General features: G+C 25.4%; 1 protein-coding gene and 1 long non-coding RNA gene across 7 annotated transcripts in view; one reads left to right on the top strand and one right to left on the bottom strand.

Moving 5' to 3' along the window:
• The window catches only part of LOC126902654 (uncharacterized), a 4,452-nt gene extending 1,724 nt beyond the window's left edge, over positions 1–2,728 (top strand). The window contains exon 2 of the long non-coding RNA XR_007703289.1: positions 2,196–2,728. This is a non-coding gene — a long non-coding RNA (uncharacterized LOC126902654). The remainder of the gene's footprint in view (positions 1–2,195) is intronic.
• LOC126902650 (facilitated trehalose transporter Tret1-like) overlaps positions 1,643–18,026 on the bottom strand; it is an 18,763-nt gene continuing 2,379 nt past the window's right edge. For 2 of the 6 annotated variants that reach the window (XM_050680131.1, XM_050680128.1), the window contains exons 2-8: positions 12,740–12,914; positions 5,469–5,634; positions 5,115–5,317; positions 3,963–4,173; positions 3,165–3,418; positions 2,440–2,751; positions 1,644–2,382 (exon numbers count right to left, since the gene is read on the bottom strand). In XM_050680131.1, the coding sequence (XP_050536088.1) occupies positions 2,038–2,382; positions 2,440–2,751; positions 3,165–3,418; positions 3,963–4,173; positions 5,115–5,317; positions 5,469–5,634; positions 12,740–12,838 (1,590 nt within the window). In that variant the 5' untranslated portion in view covers positions 12,839–12,914 and the 3' untranslated portion in view covers positions 1,644–2,037. Of the gene's footprint in view, positions 2,383–2,439; positions 2,752–3,164; positions 3,419–3,962; positions 4,174–5,114; positions 5,318–5,468; positions 5,635–6,976; positions 7,084–12,739; positions 12,915–13,018; positions 13,112–18,026 lie in introns of those variants that run through there. The other 4 variants (XM_050680132.1, XM_050680134.1, XM_050680130.1 and 1 more) reach the window with 4 other exon arrangements.

Here is an 18,026-nt window from a genome sequence, read left to right as displayed (position 1 = left end):
TTTTTTTTTGTGTCTGTTACCACTTTTTCTCAGCTCTCACCGAACGGATTTATTCCAACGATACGTCAAAAAATCACAAATCGTATCTAATCGAAGACATTACCCTCAAAAATTTCACTCGTTCCCCGTAAATGAGGGAATCCTCCAAAAAAATAAAAAATTTTAAAATCGCTAATTTTCGAAATTTTTTCAATTTTTTTACTTAAAACTGCCATAACTTTCTTAAAATGACAACTTTTTCACAAAAAATTAACTTTTTCAATTTAACTTTTGAAAGTGTTCCGGAAAAATCACAGGGGGCTCGGTTTTTTTCACTCGACATAAACGACGTACGATTGCCGAGTCGGTAAAATTTTTATCTTTAGCGTTTGGGGTACAAGGTTCCAACCCGCGTATAGCAAGGAATTTATTGCATTTTTTTCTTAATTCTTTTTAAGTAAGGATAAATTTTAAACTCCTTTGATTTTTATTTCATAAAGATTCAATAACTTCAAGAAAGATCAAGGATCCCATCACTGTAGTCGCCCCTCGCTAGAAGAAATTTCTTCTCGCGAGGGAAGACTACAGTGATGGATCCTTGATCTTTATTTAATCTAAATAAGATAAAAATCAAATGAGTTGAATATTTTTTTCTAATTTGAAAAGGATTAAGAAAAAAATGCAAAAAATTCATAGACACAGGTGAGCCTCGTATTCATAGCGTGTTAGACAAAAGTGTTACGGACGTAACAACCGTACGTCGTATACGTCAACTGAATAAAATAGCAATTTAAGTTAGTTCAAATTTCAAAGCTATTTTTCTCGACTTAAAAGAAATAAAAACTTTTTAATAAATTTAACATTCTATGCTATGTCAATTAAATTTATATAAAATCAACTCCCCTCGTAAGGTATTTTAAAATAAAATAAAATAAAATACAAAACCTAGACAATACATTTTCATCTTGACAACAATCTAAAATTCGAAATTTTTTTTTTATATAAAAATATATTACATCAAGCATCTATAAAAACAAATCATATTGATTTGGTCTTTTTTAAGAAAGTTATGGCAATTTTAAGTAAAAAAATTGAAAAATTTTCGAAAATTAGCGATTTTTAAATTTGTAATTTTTTTGGAGGTTTCCCCCATTTATGGGGAACGAGTGAAATTTTTTCAATTTTTAAGGGTAATGTCTTGACTAGATACGATTTGTGATCTTTTGACTAATCGTTGAAAGAAATTCGTTCGGTGAGAACTGAGAAAAAGTGGTAACAGACAAAAAAAAAATAAACACATCTTAGTAAAATTAATACCTTCTCAGCTTCGCATCAAAGCTAATATTTAAAAATTGTCGTATGTTAATGCATTTTCTAAAAAGTGTACACATTTCCCTACTTCTTATTTATTTTACTATGAGTCTTACAATTTTTTTAAAGTAGGTGTTCAACATCCATAATATTCCTTATAATTTTCTACCTTATAAATTACACTAGATTAGTTGCAGGAAACTCAAATAATATTGATTATTTACTTATACGAACACTATCAATCGCCTTGTTCATTCAGTGAATGATAGATTAACGTCAATAATAAATAAATAAATAATTATAAATAATAATAATAATAATACTAAATAATATATATATATATTATATAATAATAAAGCTATAACATGCATTGAATTATTTTGAACTCTTATTAACTTATAATTTCATTTAAATAATAGTTTTTTTGAGTAATTTTTTATACTTATGTATTGAAACAAAATTTTATGTTGAAAATGATTTTAAAAAAATTGAACTAAAGTGCACAAGTCATGTTTTGTGATCACTGATCCCTCTAAACATGACCAGCGCACATCAATAGCTCGAGCTAATGAAAGTAGAATTCAAAGTCCAAGTATATTTTTAAAAAGTCCCCTATCTAAGCCACTAAGCTATACAAAAAAAAAACTACTTTTTGTTTTTAATTTATTAAAATATATTGACTATTTTTAAAAAGTTAAAAGAAAAATCTTTATTTTCATTGTCAAGTAGGTTGATTATTATTTTTTATTAAAAATGAGATTCAGTTTGATCAATTTTATAGACAGGATTATCAGCTGCCCATTTCTCAATCATTTCTTTTTTTTCATTTCTTGAAATTTTTGTAACAAATGTCTTTGATTTATTAGCGAAATGGTTTTGTATATCTTCTAATGATATTCCTTCAGTTTCAGGCATCAATTTGTACAACACTATGCATCCTATTATACTGACTATAGCATACATTAGAAACGTTCCAAACAATTGAATGTGGTCTAAAACGACAAAAAAAGATTTGTTTGCAATAAATGCAAATATATAGGAACTTGAACCACTTGCACCACTAGCTTGTCCACGAATATTCGGTGGATAAACCTAAAAATGATAAATTTTTAAAGTGTATTAAATAATAGTAAAAATTAATTTGCTTACTTCTCCAATGAGCATCCATGGAAGTAACCTGATCGAAATATGAGAAAAAAATGATGCCATATTTAAAAATACGATTGGTATCCAAGTTGTATTGTTAGTAGCTTCAATATTGTACTGTCTAGTATACGCATAGCCTGATACAATAAAAAAACAAAAAGACGTCCCAAGTGTGGAAACCATTGCTAATGGACGTTTACCTGTCCAGTGTATTAATGTAACACATAAAAGTGCCCCCATAAGTTGTGCCATTCCAAGAATTAATGTTGAAGCATATCCACTTATTGGAGAACCTAATGATTCAAAAATATTAACCTAAAATAATTTAGCATATTAACATAAATTGTTACAATTGTAATTATTTATTGAATAAGTATTCTTCTAATTTGACAAAAAATATTTTTTGTTCCATTAAGATAAATTTTTCCTTAAAATATTTTACTTTTGGTTATTTTTAAAAAGGGTATTAGCAGTAATGATACATTTATTTGCAATGTTTATATTGTTACAGATTTTCATAATTTTAAGAGTTGCTGACAAATATTACAAATAGTCTTATAATTGTAATTTTAATTTAAAAACTCCAGTATTGTAATGTACCTACAGAACATTTATACCATAATTTTAATTATTGTAATAGTTTAAAAAATAATTATTTGCAATACACTTTCTTTCCATAGTTTTTTTTTTAATTTAATCTAATGAAACATAAATTAAATTATACTTACAGCATTAGTCTGCAAAGTAGTCATTCCTCCGAAGTGTCCAAAAAAGAATGCTGCTGTGATTATAAAGTACGGTAGTAAAAATGTCCTTTTTACATAAAATGAATAAAAAGTTTTGTTTTTTTTCATTTTGATTTGTTCTAAATTGGATGCTATAGATTTTTTTATAGCAGATAACTCTAATTGCACTTTATCTGGTTTTACCCAACCACGAAGCCAACACAATGATTTTTCAGCATCTGCAATTCTACCTCTACCTTAAAAAATTAAAACATTTAAATTAAATTTTGAAAAGTAAAACCTCAACCATTCTGCCGTTCTAATATCAATTATACCATATGATGTAGAAATATTCTCCTCTTCTTTTAACACTAATAACACAAACCTATCTGAGTGTGGACATTTTAACTACCTTAATTTCCTTGCCGACATTCTACAAAGTAGTATAGATTCTCCTGACCTCCTTTCCCAGTTAATAAGCACTAATAAGGATTACTCCATCTCTTGCTCCTTTTGTTATTCCTCACTGCTTAACATCTCAACTCTTGAGCTTTTCCGTTATTTCTGTAATGCTGACACACACTTCTCATTAAAAAAATATTATTTTGTGCATTAATTTCACTTGATAATGAATAGTATACACTGTACACTATCATGTAATTGTTGTATTTAATTACATTGCCTATTATGTATTATGAACTTTAGATTTGCCTCGTAATAATTATATATAAAATCAATATAAAAAAATGACCAAATACGCCACTGGACATTTATATAATTATTATAGAACTATTGATTTACTTATGAGCCAATGTGGACTTTCTGGTATGAATAACAGTGATATTAAAGCTCCTATAGGTACAAAAGTGTCAATTAAAGCTACTTCTCTCCAATTGAAAAAATTACCCAAAATGAATTGAGACATAATTCCAAGTATGACTGTTGTGGATGATGATGCTGAAAGTACTCCTCTAAGATGTGGTTGAGTTATTTCAGCGACATATGTTAGTACCTTTAAATTTTTATAATATATATTATTCAATTATATTTTTTATAAATCTTTATTTTATTTTATTTATATATTTTTACATATATAATTATAATAATATGTTAAGTATTAATATATAATTGGAATAATAAATAATAGTGTAGTATATAGGTGTTCCCACCGGAAGGGTATAGCATATATCACTCTCAAGATGAAACTTACACTAAGAACGCCATTGATTTAGTAATATTTATATTAAGTTAGTAAAATAGTTCATTATTGATTATTAAATTTTCCACAGAAGATTTCAATAAACATTTATTAATTTGTTGGGGTAATAACATATTGAAATATGTACTAAAAATTTGTTATAAATTTGAATTATAAATTAAATCGTTAATAAGATGCATGTCCAACTCTGTTTATTTAAATGCTCACGAAAAATTATATATCTTAAGAGGTCAAAAGCCTCACATGGAAAAATAATTACATGTAGAAATTTTTTTNAAAAAAAAAAAATGAAAAAACTCGATGGGGTGGTAAAATGCATTTGTTCCAAATGAGGTAATAAAAATTTGTATAATGTAAAATAAAAATCTGGGCAAAGTACTGTAAGCGTTTGTTGGATACAATGGAATCTTCAGTTAATAATTCCACAAATATTTGAACATTAGAGAATTTGATTTGAAAAATAATATTTACTTTCATAATATTATTTTAATATCCTTCATTGACAAAAATTATACTCTCATTCAAATACATATACTTATATATTTATATAAGTATATGTATATATATATATATTTAAATATACCAATAGTAAAACTAGTTTTAATAAAAATAGAAATTTATATATCGAAAGAAAAATTGAACTTCTACTTCAACATAGTTGGGGTTCGTTTTTATTTCCATCCATTATTTCTATCCATCACCTAAATGAACAAATTTAAACATAACGTACTTACTGGAGCTTCCAATAATCCACCGCACAGACCACATAAACCTAAAGCTAAGTACAATTCCAAAACAGTGGAAGCATTATGAAATAATAGCCACGCTACAATAAATGGTAAGTTGAGCATGACCATGCTTCGTTTTCGTCCAAATGGTTGCGTTAAAGTTCCTGACATCAAACAACCAAGTGGTACACATATTAGATTTATGCTGCCTAAATCAAATAAAAATATATTTTAGCTCAAAATCATTTCACTTTATCCTTTATGTAGGGTGTTCAGTAAGTAAGGAAACGGGTTCTATTGTTCTCGTTGTTTGTAACAACTGACCTATTTCTTTACATACTAAACACTCTGTATACTAACTAAACCATGATATTTGCTCTCGAGACAGCTGTAGAGTATCACTAAATTTCTCACTAATGGTATTTAATCCTTTGTCGGAATACAATGCGGGAATCGCTATGGTAGGTAGTCCTAATGTCATTCCATAAGTAAGAAGTAAAAAGTTTTTTGCTGATGTGGCCAAAACCTAAATTAAATAATATAATGTATTAAACAGTTTTTTAAATAATATAAAAAAGTATGGTCATTAAAATATTTGATAGACCATAAACAAGTGTTATTTTAATTTATAGTTAATCAAATTGGATTTTAAAAAGTCAAATGAATATTTATTTATAATAAATATACCTTCTTTAAAAATATGACTTGGCTTTGATTCTACTTTAATTTTAATTGATAAACAAAATTTTTTTTTTAATTTATTTATATTACTTCATTTAAACCTATTCAATTTATGTAAAAGTAGAATAAATTATTTTGGACAGCTCCACAAAAAAACAGTACTTAAAAGAACTATTATGTAATGGAATGTGGACTCTCATTATTTTCAGTTTTTGAATAATTAATATTAAGCTTCACAAACAAGTAATGATTATTGGTAATAAATTATATACATTCAATAGTATTTATTTAAAGTATTTGTTTATGTTTTAGTACGTATTTTTATTTCTATTATAGTAATTACTTTTACTGTTAGGTAGTAAATATGAAGTAATTAATTGTTAACGACTATTAATATATATTTTTTAGATTTATCATTTAGAGAGTATACTGGTGTAATAATATATAATAAAGTAAATTTTAAACATTTAATTTTGCTAATATTATGTTTTTTTTTTGTTAATTATTTTTATTATTGTATATTTATTTGTAATTTTCGTTAAATTTACTTTTATAAAATTTTCATTGTATTCATAAACGGTTTTATGATATCTCTAGTTTTAATTAAGTATAGAGAATTTACTCTTTTACAAATTTCATAAGTAATCGAATTTTATTTATTTGTTAATTAGATAAAATTATATAATTTTTTATAACAATCCCACTGGGTTATTACCCATATAAAAATTTATCATTATAATGTTGAGTCAAGAACTATATTTCATCCATATAAGTATAAATAATTAATGAATATATTTTCATTTGTATAAGAAAATATTATTCAAATATTGTGGTAGAGTTATATTTTTTAATTAGGTTGTCATAGTTTTCACATACCAATTACATCTTTACTCAAGAAATAGTTCTAAAATTCATTTAAGGTCTCCTTAATATGCTATCAAATATTATCAAAATATTTTATGCTAACTTATTAAACTAGTATAAATTTAACGATTTTATAGTTCATATGGTTTTTTTTTTTTTATTAATTACTCAGAAATTTTTTTAAAGAAATTCTTAAAACCATATTTATATTTGAAAATAACATTAATATTGCTTTTATTTCTTGATTAAAAAAAAAATATTTATTTACTTTATTTACGTGACAAAAAGTATAATTAGTTACAGAAAATTCTGAATTCACTGACCTAGAAACATAATTTGAGTTACTTCCTGATATTAAAATGTTTTACATGACTTCTGCAGTAGATTGGAGACTCATTAATTTTGTCATTGACTTTGTTTAGTACAATATCTATCAAAATTTATTAAATACAATACCAAACAAAATTGATATAATTAAGATATAATTTAGTTATATTTTTTAGTTACTCTTCATAAAAACACATGATTTTTGTTTGTTTTTCTCTTAGTATTAAAATAATTACAAAATATAATTAATATTCAATCAAAATCTGAGAGAGCATCAAATCCAATAGATCACTTTTAATGCTGACAAAGTTATTACTGATTAATTTATTATTATAACGACTCATACGAGTAGTTTTATTGAGACAATTGAGTATAATCAAAGTGGGTCGTCATGAACCATGCTTAGTGTTCCTCGTCAATGGGATGTTTACCGTAATTCAAATGACTGTTAAAAATTTATCACCATACTATGAATTATAAAAGCAATTTATCAAAATATTATTGCTTATAAAATCTTTTACAAGCTAATATATATACGTTAAGTTGACAAGCCATCTTAAATTATGTTAAGGCATTACTTAAGTAAATCTGAATACATAGTATAAGATAATTTTACGGTATCTCTATAATTTTGTTTCATATTAATTTATTTACTATTAAACTAATCTAACAATAATTAAAAACACATTAATTATTGATTTTTAATATATAAAATGTAAAGTAAATAAGGAATTATGTCAGTTGTTATAAATAATGAGAACAATATAAACTCGTTTCCTTACTTACAGAACACTTTATATGTGAAGGGTATCAATATCTATTTAAATTTTCGTTATAACGCCAGATTTTCAAGGGACCTGCTGTTTTATTTGTAATATCGCGAGTTGACAGTATATGTATATTTTGAAAACATTTCAGTGAAGAGGAGATTCCGGGCCCCTTTAAATCCACCTCAAATACGGTCTGCAGCATATTTGGACACATATCTTTGTATATGTTGTATCTGTATATATGTCATATACAGTGGCGCCGGAATCGGCGGGACAGTTGGCCCCTTGGTCAAAATACGAAGGGGGCAAAAGTATCATTATGCCCCCCAATAGAATCTGGCAAAAAAAAAGTAACGATGAATCTGGAAATTAATATAACACCACCATACTTAATTATTTAGCTATGGGGCTCCGCCCCAATATGTAATGAATGTACAAACTTAAATAATTATAACGTCTTGAAATTTATATATAACATATAACATTCCTTGATTAAAATAGGGCGAATGCAAAATAGTGTCCTAATAATAATACATAATACACCATATAATTAAGGTTCATAATAAACGTATCAGCAAAAATGAATCACTGCGCATAATAAAACAATGCGCGTGGACTTAAAAAAAAAAAAAAAAAGCTCGTAAAACGGTGAAAAATGAACGGATTGAATTGATTTTTTTATTATATCTCAGGAATGTCATTGGGCGGGTCTGATGAAAATTTCAATTCTCAGAAAAGCGTTTTTTTCCTTGTTCTATTATATAATAAGATATAATAGGACGCGTACATGTGTATTATTAGCAAACAGAAAAATCGTCATTTTCCGTTAAAATTTGATGAATTTCAAACGCTCGTAGCGGCCAGAGTTTTTGTCGGATCTGGGATTTTCCGATTTTTGGCGCTTCCTCGACATGTACAGAACGCCGTGGTATGATTGCAAATCGTAAAAAAAATCGTTTTCATGTCGTAAAGTGTCGCAAGAATTTCGGGCGGCGCGCCCTGGCGTTTCGAGCGCATGAAAAAAAAAAAGCTCGTAAAACGGTGAAAAATGAACGGATTGAATTGATTTTTTTATCACATCTCAGGAATGTCATTGGACGGGTCTGATAAAAATTTCAAACCTCAAGTAGTAAAACGCTGGCGTCAGCGAGCGTTTTTCTCGAAAACGGTCGAAATTTTAAAACGCTCGCGGGCGAGCGGCAAAAATTTTCCGACCTTCGCCAATAATTTTCCCGGAGTCTGGTGACCGAGTACTTTCGTTGAAAAAAAAAATTTTGAAAATCCGAGCACGCTAAGTAATTTTCCCAGAAAAGCGTTTTTTTCCTTGTTCTATTATATAATAAGATATAATAGGACGCGTACATGTGTATTATTAGCAAACAGAAAAATCGTCATTTTCCGTTAAAATTTGATGAATTTCAAACGCTCGTAGCGGCCAGAGTTTTTGTCGGATCTGGGATTTTCCGATTTTTGGCGCTTCCTTGGCACGTACAGAACGCCGTGGTATGATTGCGAATCGTAAAAAAAATCGTTTTCATGTCGTAAAGTGTCGCAAGAATTTCGGGCGGCGCGCCCTGGCGTCTCGGGCGCATGAAAAAAAAAAAGCTCGTAAAACGGTGAAAAATGAACGGATTGAATTGATTTTTTTATCACATCTCAGGAATGTCATTGGGCGGGTCTGATGAAAATTTCAAACCTCAAGTCGTAAAACGCTGGCGTCAGCGAGCGTTTTTCTCGAAAACGGTCGAAATTTTAAAACGCTCGCGGGCGAGCGGCAAAAATTTTCCGACCTTCGCCAATAATTTTCCCGGAGTCTGGTGACCGAGTACTTTCGTCGAAAAAAAAAATTTTGAAAATCCGAGCACGCTAAGTAATTTTCCCAGAAAAGCGTTTTTTTCCTTGTTCTATTATATAATAAGATTCAAATTTTAAGATTAAAATTAGAATTTACCTTACTCCAGTTGAATATTAAAAAACGATAGCACAATGGAGTTGTGGCATAGTTGGGACAAGTATAGATGATATTTGACAGTGATTAAAATCATTTTCATAAGAAACGCTTCGATGCAAATCTGTAGATAGTATTTAATTTTAAGAATTTGGTAGATTATTCCAAAAGCAAAATTAACTCCTATTTTTTATTCTACTTTGACTCCCAATTGCACTTAGAAAATAGGTTGTCGGTACAAGTTTTTTTTTTTGAACTTCTAGTACATAAAATAAGCTTGATTTTAATATTTAAAAGACCCAAATTTTCAAAAGTTAAGTTGAAAATATTCTACTTTTTATACAAATTTTCAAGTTTTCAANTTTTTTGAACTTCTAGTACATAAAATAAGCTTGATTTTAATATTTAAAAGACCCAAATTTTCAAAAGTTAAGTTGAAAATAACTTTGACAACGCCAAATAATAAAGTAAGTATAAATTTATATTTAATATAAATTATTTAATGTAAATTTTATATTTATTTGTGGACTCATTACTATGGTAAACCCTTATAAGGTATTTTAAAATAAAAAAAAAATTTTAACACAAAAATAGCATGTTTTTTAACTTGCATAAAGAAGATAGGTCGTCGATAACTTTAATTTGACATATGTTTTAAGATTGCAGTGTTTCAGGAACATTTTTAAAACTTAAGTTGAAAATGTTGAGTTTTGTAAAAAGTTGCTATTTCGAATCCCTCTCTGTGGGCAGGTAAAGGGTCAAATTTTTAATGAACTTTAACAAATAAAAGAGAAATAATTAAAGTTTCAATATAAAAAAAAATGATTTTAGTTCGTTTATTATTCAATAAGTAATGAAAGTTTTAAGTACCAAAATAACATTGATTTTTACACGAAAATTACATTTTTTGTTCAATTTTGATAAATATTTGCACATAGAAGATAGTTCGTCAGGACAATTTTTTTTTTATCTTATAGTACAAAATGTAAGCTTTAATTTAACATATGGTTAAGAGACAAAAAATATTTTGATTTGTTAATTTTTCAATAAGTTATGGTAGTTTTAAGAAAAAAAAGTTTAAAAAATGACGAAATGTACCGATTTTAAAAGTCATAATTTTTTGGGGGATTTTCACCAACGTTTAGGGGGAACGAGGGAAAAATGTTTGAACTTTTAAATTTACATTTAAATATAATTCTATTAATCGGATTAGTGTTAAATAGACCAGAATAGATTACTCTTGATGGGGCCAATTAATTTGAGGCATATCAATTTATTGTTATTACTAATTATTTATTATAATTAAGATAAAGTATAGGTGTAACGTCAATCGTAGATAAGATGAGATCAAATAGACTTAGATGGTTTGTTTATGTTATGAGGAGAGAGGAATCAGATGCTGTAAGAACAGTGATAGAAATGAATGTTGAAGGAGAAGAGGTAGAGGAAGATCAAAAAAAAGATGGAGAAATGTTATTTAATGCGACATAAGGACAGCTGATGCGTAGATGATGTGGGAAATCGTGTCAAGTGCAAGTTTAGAATTAGGGTAACCGAGTTCAAATAGTTCGGATAATGGTGAGGTAAAAGAAGAAGATTTATTATAATAGAATAATTTTTATTGCATTTTTTTTTGTCAGTAATTGAGTGGCTTATGATAAACATATTATCCTGTGTATTAAAATCTTACCTTAAATATATTATATTATGTATAAATGTAAATATCTAGAGGTCAAGATTTTGAAAATTTAGTACTTATCTTTAATTTTTAAGGTATTAATACTAGTTTATGTTTGTAATTGTGTGTAATTATTAAAATATTTTAACACACAAATAATAATCCTTTTGTTTTATTTTGTAATTATTTAAATACAAATTTCACTATTATTAGTAGTGAAGACATAATTTAAACAAATATTCCCCATGAATTATTATACTGCACCTTAAAAAAATGCAATCCTTTTATATGTCGTTGTTTTTTACTAGTTACACTGATCTACTAAGAATTTTCATCTCAGATGAATATTAACTTTTGTAAATTAATCATATAGTATTACATGGAGAAGTTAAAACTTTGTTTCATTTAGAAGGGATAGTGATCATTTTCTATATGTATATACCTAAGACAAAACTTTTATTATACCATGTTATGGATCGACACAAGCTTTTGCTGCCTATGACATATGCTTATGATATGTAATATGTATTATTTGTTTTATTACCAATGAAATTACAATCTTATATTAATATAAAATATTAATTTATAACAAAAATTATACTTTTAACACCGAGATAATATTGCCATAGTCACATATTCTTTCTAGTAAAACGGCCTACATTGATATATTATTATATCATATTGAGTAACACAATGAAAATTTTAAAAATTCGATAAAAATTATCATTTTTATAGATAATAATATCATAAGGGTTCTACATAAATTTTAACCACAAATTAACACTTTCTTTTTTTTTTTTGTTAATTTTGCGATAGACTAAACAAAAATCTTATTTATGACGATCGACAAAAATTTTAGCAGCACCAAGTTAAAACAGAATGCGCACATACTGTTTTAAAATATGTACATTTTAAATATAATACATTTTTTCATTATTAATATTATGTGACTTTATGATAATTACTATATTTATAGCACGTTAGATCTTCATATACTATATATTGAAAAAAGAAACGTTCTACAATTGAACGATCCACCTAACACCACCCCCCCTCCCCAATTTAATTGTCAATAAATAATATGATATAATCATGTACTTGAGTAGAAAAAAAATCCAAGTCCTTTCATATTTCCTTATACTATTTTACTTAAACTAATATTTGAATTTATTAATATCTCAAGAAATGTGCGTGCTACAATTGAAATAATGATGGGTAAAAATATGAATAGTAAAATATTTCATTGAAAAACATCAAAAAATGAATATTTTTAGCTATTATTTCAAGAGAAATTTGTTAAATCCGTTTTATTAGCCTTTCTATACTTTTTCTTAGTGTATACATTTTTAAATATTTGAATTACTTGAGGCAAAGCATTTTTAAATGTCTTCTCTTCTTTGTTATTTTCTATGACGTTGGTTGTATTACTATGAATTTGTACTTCGATATCGTAAATCGACATCGGTAATTTATCACTATTAGCTTAAATTTTAAACTGAAAATCTGGAAAATCTCTCTCAATTTTATCAGTTTCTTTTCTGAAATCAACAAGAAAATGACATAAAATAAATGCAAAATTTATAATATTTACTACAATAAAAAAATAATATATGTACTTGATAAAATAAAAAATTTAACTTACAAATTAAAAATAAAAAAATGTTATAAATCGATTAATACAAAACTTTTATGTGAGTATGATTTTCTGTGCTCCTAACTTTATATGAGCAGTTTTCTATAAATAAAAAGTAAATAGGTATTGTAAAGAATAATACAGGTGCATTCTTATTAAAGTAAAACTAGTGATATACAATAATAATAAAAAAATAAGTGAAAATGTGTGTTTCAATAAAAAAAAAAAACAGTTTTTTTATACATTCAACTTCTACAGTGACATTTTTACTAAATTAAATACCATTAATTTCAGAAATAAGAAAAATGGAAAAAATCGACACATTTTAGATTATTATAAACACAATTATTATTACTGCTATACTTTTATACTTGTAAAAATATTCTTCAAATTGTATTATCTATATAAAAATAAATGGTATGTCAATATATTAAAAAAAACTAATGTATAACTAATGAAACATTCATAAAATCAAAAAAGATTTTATTCGTTAAAATTCTATATATTTATACACTAATTGGTATATAAATCATCACTATATGAGATATATGTAAATTCATTGTGTTCAATCACGCCATACATCAAATTTGAATGATATATAATAGGAATATTACTTTTGAAATAAATTATGAAAAAATTGTTTAACACTTAATTCTTTCAATAATTGTAATAGATAAAACAAAATAATTGAAGAACTGGACAATAACCAGATAAATACAACTTTTTCAGAAAATAATTTTTTGTTAATTTTGCATATATATTATTTTTTTGTATACTTAAGTACAAAAATNACTAATTGGTATATAAATCATCACTATATGAGATATATGTAAATTCATTGTGTTCAATCACGCCATACATCAAATTTGAATGATATATAATAGGAATATTACTTTTGAAATAAATTATGAAAAAATTGTTTAACACTTAATTCTTTCAATAATTGTAATAGATAAAACAAAATAATTGAAGAACTGGACAATAACCAGATAAATACAACTTTTTCAGAAAATAATTTTTTGTTAATTTTGCATATATATTATTTTTTTGTATACTTAAGTACAAAAATAAGATCTATATTCTTATTATCAATGGAGATGTATAGAATGTTCAGTAAGTAAGGAAACAGGTTTCTGTTGTTCTCATTGTTTGTAACAATTAACCTGTTTAAATGACCTAGCTAAAAGAAAAATAATATGACAGTAAAAAATACTTTAACTGAATATATCAAGTACGTTAACCAAGGTCTCAAATATAGGATTTCTACGAGTCATTAGTATCGAACTCAAAGACAGTCATAACATTACTGCGACGCATCAGAGAGACCATGCTAGATGAAGAAATATAATGTATATTTGTAAATTTTGGTGTTATAAAATTTAAAATATAATTAGTAATATTAATTATATATATATGCCCGAAGATTTCTAAGTTATAAATACATGATCCAAAAAAAACGGTAGCACAGTGTGGTCGCGGGACAGTATAGACGTGGGATAGTTGGAACAAGTATAGATGACAGTGATTAAAATTACTATCATAAGAAAAGCTTCGATACAAATCTGTATAGTGTTTAATTTTAAGAAATTTGTTCATAATTACAAAACAAACATCAAATTTTTACATACTGATTAGTAGTTATAATAATTTAATTTATGAATAATATTTCTTGTAGTAATTAAATATAGTATGAAGTTAATATTTAATAATTTAATATTTTATTTTACAGAGAAATAATAAAAAATGTAAACAAGTATATTTTATACTTCTATGACAAACATGTGTAAAAATTAAAGGGCTTAGTGCAATACAATATAAAAAAAATATTGGTTACTTATGAATCAAAAATATACTTTTTTATATCAACCTTTCGCACAGTTGTCAAATCTGCGATTAGACTTTTTCTATCACTTCTAATTCTTGATATTATTACTAATTATTAAAAAATGAGTATTTAAATAAAGAAAAAAAATGTATTTCTTAATTATTACTGATTTTGATTTTTAATCATATATTAAAAATAATCAGTGTAAAATATCACTTGAATCTACTTTTTTGGTCCTTCATAGTTGATTATTGAGAAAGTTTATAATTTAAAAAAGTTGAATTTGTTACCATGACTTTTAGGTCAACTTGCAAGTTTTAATTGATATCATTAAATAGAAAATTTTATGAGAATTAAAGAAATGGTATTGTTAAGATTAATATGCAGTCAGGAAACTGTATAATTAATATTTACAATTAATTTATCAGAATAGCTCAAAATTTTTTTGCATTTTTATTGTAACAGATAACTTAAATTCTAATAATAGTAATCATTTCGTAGTCACTTTTGGTGTTTAAAAAGATTCTACAGTTGAAATATTCAAAACTTAATAAATTTTAATGATTTACTTTAAATAAAAAAACCAATCAAAAAATTATTAAAAAAATCTATTCAATTGAGCAAAACAAGAATTTCATTATAATTGTAGACATTTTTTTTAAAATTCAGGTGAAATTAAAAATCATTTTTTTTTTAGAAATTATTTAAATAGCAACATGTTACCAAAAAATTTGAAATATTATAGACGGGTTGTAGCACACACAAAAAATTAATAAATTACAAAGTAAAATTATTTATATTTGTAGCTAAAACCAATTATTATATAAAACTTAATTCGACAATAAATACTTTAAAAAAAAATAGAAATTAATGATTTTAATTGTCTAAATGAAGAATGAGGGCTAAGTAACTTTTTATTTGATAAAGCAGATTTTTTTTTCAATTTTTGATGGTAATATCTAACTAGATGGTACTAGTTTAATTATTTGATGTACCGTTAAAAAAATTGATCAAGTGAGTGATGAAAAAATAAATGACAGCCACAAAAAAAAAAACCGCATATAATAAAATAATTTTAATATGAATTAAGAAGTTTCTTCTCACGAGGGAAGTCTACAGTGATGGAGTCCTTGATATTCATTGAAGTTATTAAATCAAAATGAGATTAAAGTCAAATGAGTTGAACATGTTTTCTAAATTAAAAAGAATTAAGAAAAAGATGCAAACGAGTTCGAAACTCGTATACCAAGCGTTAAAGACTGAAGAGTTTTTAACATGATAACCGTAAATTGCATTTGTAGTCGATAGATAAAATTGGCAATTTAAGTTAGTTCAAAATATCTATGTTATTTTTCCTGATTTACAAGTAGCAAAAAATATAAATAAGTTAAACCTTTTATTCTACTTCTATTAGTTTTATATAATATCTATGAAAATCAGTATACTCCTTTTGCAAAATATTTTAGAATAAAATAAAAAACAAAACCGAGAATTATAACACCAAAATAACATATTTTGGTGATTTTCTCCAGTATGAAGAAAATCTAAAGTTCGAATTTCGTTTTTATACTTAAGTATATGACATAAGCTTTAATTTAAGATATATATAAAAGTTTCAGTATTTACAAAACATTTTCAAAAGTTATGTTGAAAAAGTTAGGTATATGATAGGTAAACAATTAGTGTATAAAAAAATGTTTGTTTCTATAAAAAAAAAAACTATTTTCAAAAAGTTATGACAGTTTTAAGAAAAAAAAATGTTAAAAGTTACCAATTTTTAAATTTGTAATTTTTTTGGTGGATTTCCCCATTTCCGGTTAAGTAGGCAATTTTTCAATTTTTGTGGGTAATGTCTTTGTTTAGATAAAATTTGTAATCTTTTGGCGTATTGTTCATCAATCTGGATCAAAATCGATCCAGTGAGAGCTAAGAATAAGTGGTAACAGACACATAAAAAATACATTCTAGAAACATAAGTTCAGTTTTGCATCGATGTTAAAAAAATTAATCTGTTTCCTGACTTACAAAATTTTTTGTATATGTATAACAATAAATTTTTATTAATTTTACAAATTTCAAATTCTAAATTAAATATGTAATTAAGAAAAAATATATTACTATTACTTTTAATAAAAATTTTTTCATAAAATTACATCTCCAAAACAATGGACTTATTTGGTTGTTGCGCCAATTACAGTCTGTAATGTAACACTTCATATACTCTGTAGAGTATTTAACATTTACATAATAAACAAAGTAATTTGACTTTGGCCAATATTTCTTGTTTTTGTTGTTGTTAAAAAATAATACATTAAAATTCCGATGTTTAATTATAAAATTAAATCTTTAAAAATATTGTCAATATCTATTACAATCATTGGTAGATCCAGGGGAGCATACAAGCTTTTTGAATTATTGTCACCTATTAAAAAAAAACTACTTTGAAGATAAAATTGGCAAAAATTTGATTATTACATTAAAATATGTTTGTGTTTCCCTTGAAAAAAATATGAATTTTTATTACAATATAAAAAGCTATATTTATTTGAAATTATTTGTTAATATGGTTTTCTACAAAATGAAATAGGCAACATTACTAATTTGTTTTTGCCAAATACACTTGTATGAGATTATTTTAGCAATAATTTTCTAATAAATTCATAGATATTATATTCTTATGTAATCTTCAAAATTTTTTTTGTACAAAATAACATCGACTGAAGTATATATATTGATAAATGGCAATTTAAATTCGTGTTGCTAAGCGTTGAAGTTCTATTCTTGAGTAATATCACCACAATTTAATATAAATACGACTAACTTATTTAAATGTATATAACAAATGATTATTTTTATTTCATGTTAATTTAGGATAATATAGTTGGCCATAAAAAAGCTTTATTCAATTTCCTAATTCAATATTACCTTAATAATACTATTAATTGTATTTGAACTTAGGAGTAAATTAATTTCACCTTTATTGATCTCAATAACGAGAATATAACTAAATTCCTAAGTAAATTATCAATGTTATGTTCATATTTAAAAAATAATTAATCAATGGAAAAATTAAAGAAATTACAAGCTAATAATTAAAATTAATATTTTGATACATAACAACATATATTTTAGCTTCGATGCGAAGCGGAGAAGGTATTAATTTTACTATGATGTGTTTTTTTTTTTTTTTTA

Source organism: Daktulosphaira vitifoliae, unplaced genomic scaffold (genome assembly GCF_025091365.1).
Source record: "Daktulosphaira vitifoliae isolate Bord-2020 unplaced genomic scaffold, ASM2509136v1 Scaffold_3, whole genome shotgun sequence".
In the NCBI taxonomy this organism is placed as follows: Eukaryota; Metazoa; Arthropoda; class Insecta; order Hemiptera; family Phylloxeridae; genus Daktulosphaira; species Daktulosphaira vitifoliae.
Note: the sequence above shows the minus strand (reverse complement) of the source record. Positions and strands in the feature narration are given on the sequence as shown.